This window comes from Triticum aestivum, chromosome 6D, assembly GCF_018294505.1.
Source record: "Triticum aestivum cultivar Chinese Spring chromosome 6D, IWGSC CS RefSeq v2.1, whole genome shotgun sequence".
NCBI lineage: Eukaryota > Viridiplantae > Streptophyta > Magnoliopsida > Poales > Poaceae > Triticum > Triticum aestivum.
Genome location: NC_057811.1, coordinates 49049501 through 49053986, shown reverse-complemented (window position 1 = coordinate 49053986; position 4486 = coordinate 49049501). Strand labels below are relative to the sequence as shown.

At 43.7% G+C, this 4486-nt stretch overlaps 1 protein-coding gene across 1 annotated transcript; it reads right to left on the bottom strand.

The window, feature by feature from the left end:
• Positions 1-286: 286 nt before the first annotated feature.
• On the bottom strand, positions 287-4424 carry LOC123141028 (F-box protein At5g03970). Its single transcript, XM_044560277.1, has 3 exons — positions 3261-4424; positions 2312-2392; positions 287-594 (listed from the first exon to the last, which is right to left on the bottom strand). Exons 1-2 carry the CDS (start codon positions 4384-4386, stop codon positions 2340-2342), a joined length of 1179 nt encoding a protein of 392 aa, XP_044416212.1. The 5' UTR covers positions 4387-4424; the 3' UTR covers positions 287-594; positions 2312-2339.
• Positions 4425-4486: the final 62 nt, after the last annotated feature.

The window sequence follows — 4486 nt, the reverse complement described above, 5'->3', positions numbered from 1 at the left end:
TGTGCCCCTGACATTTTTCGGCCTACGGAAAGCCGAAGAATGCTCTTCGGCCAACAAGAAGCCGAAGATACTATCTTCGGCCCAGCTGGGCACTCTTCGGCCAACGGGAGGCTGAAGAGCCCACTTCGGCCAACGGTAGGCCGAAAAGTCCCTCTTCGGCCAACAGAAGGCCGACAGGGTCATAGTTTCGATTTTTATGCATTAGAGCGTATAGTTTCCGAATTTGCTATAAAAATCATCATAGTTTCAAAAAACCCATGCGCGCGCACTGAAATGCAATGAAAGATAATATGACGGGTGAACCCGCCAAAATGTGCTTGCTTGGAAAGCATACAGCAGATTAAAGAAACCACACTGTGAGTACTCATTAACCGAAGCAAGTCGTTGTGCCGTCAACCTTCAAGCCAGCTGACAAATGTCTACAGAAATTAGATAATAGATAGGTGGACCAATTCCTACAAGTGCACTTCACAGCTAATCAGTGCATGCTGCATAGGGAGCCAATCGCCACTTCGAGCATACAAAATGGAAGAATCTACACCAAACACCCCATTTCTGCATCTCAGACAGCAGAATGTAGCTCTAGATAGATACCTGCAAAGCAAGAAATATCATCAGTCAAACAATTCTTTGCTATTTATACGGGAAAATTCGTTGGAGTTATTCTCACAACTATTGAAACAGTGAACATTACTTTCACCATCACTGTGGAAATTGTGCCAAAAGTTCCAAAGGTGAACCATCTCAGCAATATTAGACAACATTAGAAACAGAGAACAATAATAGGTAATTTGTAACATAATGGCACACCTTCAACTTCTAACATTAGAGGTATTTGGTGTACTGGTCTGGAGTAGAGCCTAAAAGAACAATGGGTATATGACAGGCTCATGGAGTTGGAAAGCTTCTATCTCACATACATACTTTTTGGAAATGTATGAGCTCAACTAGTCACTAGCAAATAGAATTTCAACAAAATTATGTGGTACTCCCTCTGTAAAGAAATATAAGAGCGTTTAGATCACTACTTTAGTAATCTAGAGTTCTAGACGCTCTTATATTTGTTTACGGAGGGAGTACAAGCCAGAAGCAAGGGGTCATTTATATCATCTTACTAATTGATACTTCTTTCTTTACCCTGCACAACATCAAGCATGCCACAGGCTAAGATAGGTACGGGTCCTAATACCGAAGAATGTGACAGCGTTGAGTGTATAACTCCAAGGAGCAAGGGTTGGCCCACCAGGGTGCAAGGATTAGATGTTACTAGTTTCCCTAAAATCTACAGGGAAGGCTAAACTTGATGCTATCAATAGAATCCTAACTTTCCTAACAAACACATCTCTATCTTCCTATCTAAAACGATCTTTTTCCTAACCATATAGATATCCTTAAGTAATCTGTGACAACGCAATAATTTCACCGCCACTTATATTAATAATGCTAGTAAAAAATCATAAATATTATTAATGACTAAAGCAGTTTTTAAGATGAATTAGTCATGTAATTTTGATATTGAGTATTAAACGTCCAGGTGGCCAAATTTGAAAAAATTACACTGCACACAAAGCATAACTACATATATTGGCTACTGGCCAATTACAATATATTCAAATTGGCAGAGCAAGTGGCATGCTACTAAAATGTTTAACAAAACAACCTAACACTAGAATAATCGTCCATGAAACTAGAATAACTGCATGCAAAACGATAAACAGCAGTATAAGACTTAATGAAGGCACACTCTTCAAAGTATTGTCGCAATCATTTGTTCACCAGGTATCACAATGATCCAAAATAACCAGCAATGTGAAATGGCATGACAATAAATCCGTATAAATAAAGGAACTATGAAACCATATGTTCATGTGTTTTTAGCTATCAATTACTAGTGATCTAAATGCTCTTATATTTCTTTACAGAGGCAGTACTTGTATAGAAGAGACAACATGCAAATCACACTAGGACTTCATAGACCCATAACCACAGGAAAAAATAGTTGAAGCAATTCCATGTGAGTAAACAAAAGCAGAAATATATCCCCAAGCACAGTAAGGGGCTAGTGCTTCATTTATTATTACTTAGCATTACAGCATTCCAATATTCAGGGGGCACAAATAGGGAAGGGGGAAGGGTCCAAAGTCATAAGTCACTGGAGAAGCTAGAGAAAGAAGAGCCCACAGTACCAAAAGGAACTTGGAGAGTAGTAAAGAGGTATAATCGAAAGCAAAGGAGCCTGATAGAGTGGAGGGCAAACAAAAGAGCACAACCAGTAGATAGGAGGCAGAATGTTAGTATAAGATAAGCTTACCTGCTCAATTAGTAGATCGACAATCATCTTACACATTGAGCATAAGCTCAGCCCTGTCGTGTCCACCAGCAATACATGCTCCTACAGCATAAGAAGTTGAACAATGTGTCATGTGGCGCCAAGTATTAGTGGCTTAGTGCTTCCCCTATTCTTATGATATGATATCAAGCTTTGCTATTTCCTAACTCATATGATGACTTGATGAGAGCCCTACTTTGTAACCAATAACAGCTATCAGTAAACCGAAAAGAGAGATTAGGCTCCAACCCAAAACAAACGACACAAAGACATTCGCAGGAAAGAAAAACAGAAACGAGGAGGCATCAACTACGTATTCAGAAAAATACATAGCTGTACTTCAAGAAAAATAACTCAGTTTGATAAATTTAGAACAAAATGGTAAAAATGAACTCTGGTTATTATTATTTCCCTGGTACAAATGGACTTGCCACAGTGAGGACAATCCTAGAAGTGATGAATGAACAATTATTCGTAATTTTTAAACCAAGTGGTTATCAAGACTGTTCGCAATATCAGCAGATATAGTCTACAGAATGAAGTAAATATAACTAGGCTTAAGCCTCTAGAGGGTTCAAGCAAGTTTTTTCATGTAGTCAACTTCCAAAAAATCGTGTATCTCCTCTTGAGGAAAAATGGCACTGCGGGTATGAACTAACACTACCATTATACAATTCTTGCACCTATCAATGGGCAGACAATGATGAAATTTAGTTCGATAATTCTACAAAGAATTTGCCAATCTTGTATTCAGAACAGAGTACCACAGAACATCATCGCTATACAGAGATCATCAAGCAGCAAACGGAACAAATATGAAACTACCTAAAATTGTTGGCTCAACAAGAAATGATATGAACATAATTTCATCAGCCGATTATCGAAAAATAACCTGGTTTTGTTGTACCCACAATGTAAGGCATGCTATTACCTGCACTGTAGACACTTTCGAATGGATGATAGTGAGAAAAGGTCATTGTTTTAAAAAGCTTCTTGAACTTCAGTGACTCAAGCTGGATCATTAAGACGCCGATAACTGTCCACAGAAACACCGCATTATTCTGTTCAGCATACCCTAGTATCATTAGGGGGCGTTTCTCCTCTGGTTCCAGGGAAAGTAGCTTGCCCAGGTCAATACTTCTTGCAAGCTCCCATGAAGCAACACCATGACGATTGGTCTTCCTCTTCCATAACCGAGCGGTGTAGTCAGAGTTTGACACGAAGAGGAGACCAAGCCCACCACCCTCAGCCCGCATAACCTGCAAGCTGTTACCTTCGAGGATGTCCACTGGCACCTGTATCACAGCTAGGGTCTGCTTCTTCAGATCAAACTCAAGAATTCCAATCAAATTCCCCACAAGCTTCCAGTAAAGGGAATCTCCGTCCAGAACAGCATCATCGGTATAAACCAATGTGGGAATACGGTACCCATTAGCCTGGTATGGAATGGGTGTTGAGACGAGATTCCCCCATAAGCCGGTCTTTGACGAGTACATACAGGCGAGCGCTCGCGTATGATATTCGGCATCGGTGCCTGCCACTGCCAAGACCACCTGGAAGTGCTGGACGTCTCCCGCATCGCGAAGCACCGCCGCGTTGACCAGGGCCGTCGCTGTATCAAACGGCGGGGGAAAGGGAATGCGGTGCTGGTCGCCGGTGACGGGGTCCCAGACCAGGACCTGGTGACGCTTCAGAAGGGAGATGAGCACGAGGCCATGGCGGCATCCATGGGAAAAGGAGTGCATTTCATCCTCGTCGTGCTGCAAGGAGAAGCGCTCGGGAGGAACACGATTGGGGGCCTTCAGGGCAGGCCGGAACGGAGCTCCGTATCTGTCGAAGAAACCGAGGAGAGGAGGGTTGCGGCGGTGGCGGAGGCGGAAGCGGCGGAAGAAGCCGGGGTCGGAGACAAGGCCGCGCCACCGCTTGCAGACGAGGGATGCGCGCGGGAGCGATGAGGGCTGCGGGGGGAGGCGGAGCAGGATCTCGGAGAGGAGGTCGTCGTCGTCCAGCGGCGCGGCCGGCGGCGAGCGGGCGTGGCGGCGGCGGCTGCTGCTCATCTCGCCCTAGAGCACGCTTGTGGGGAATGGTGGGCTCGAACCAGTAGGCAAGATGCGAAGTGGAGTGATACTGAAGACGCTGGCCCATGCCCCCGCCCCC

Coding starts and splice junctions, on each gene's coding strand:
- LOC123141028 (XM_044560277.1), bottom strand. CDS start 4,386: ATGAGCAGCAGCCGCCGCCGCCACGCCCGCTCGCCGCCGGCCGCGCCG. Junction 2,393..3,260: donor CGAAAGTGTCTACAGTGCAG/GTAATAGCATGC, acceptor CTTATGCTGTAG/GAGCATGTATTGCTGGTGGA.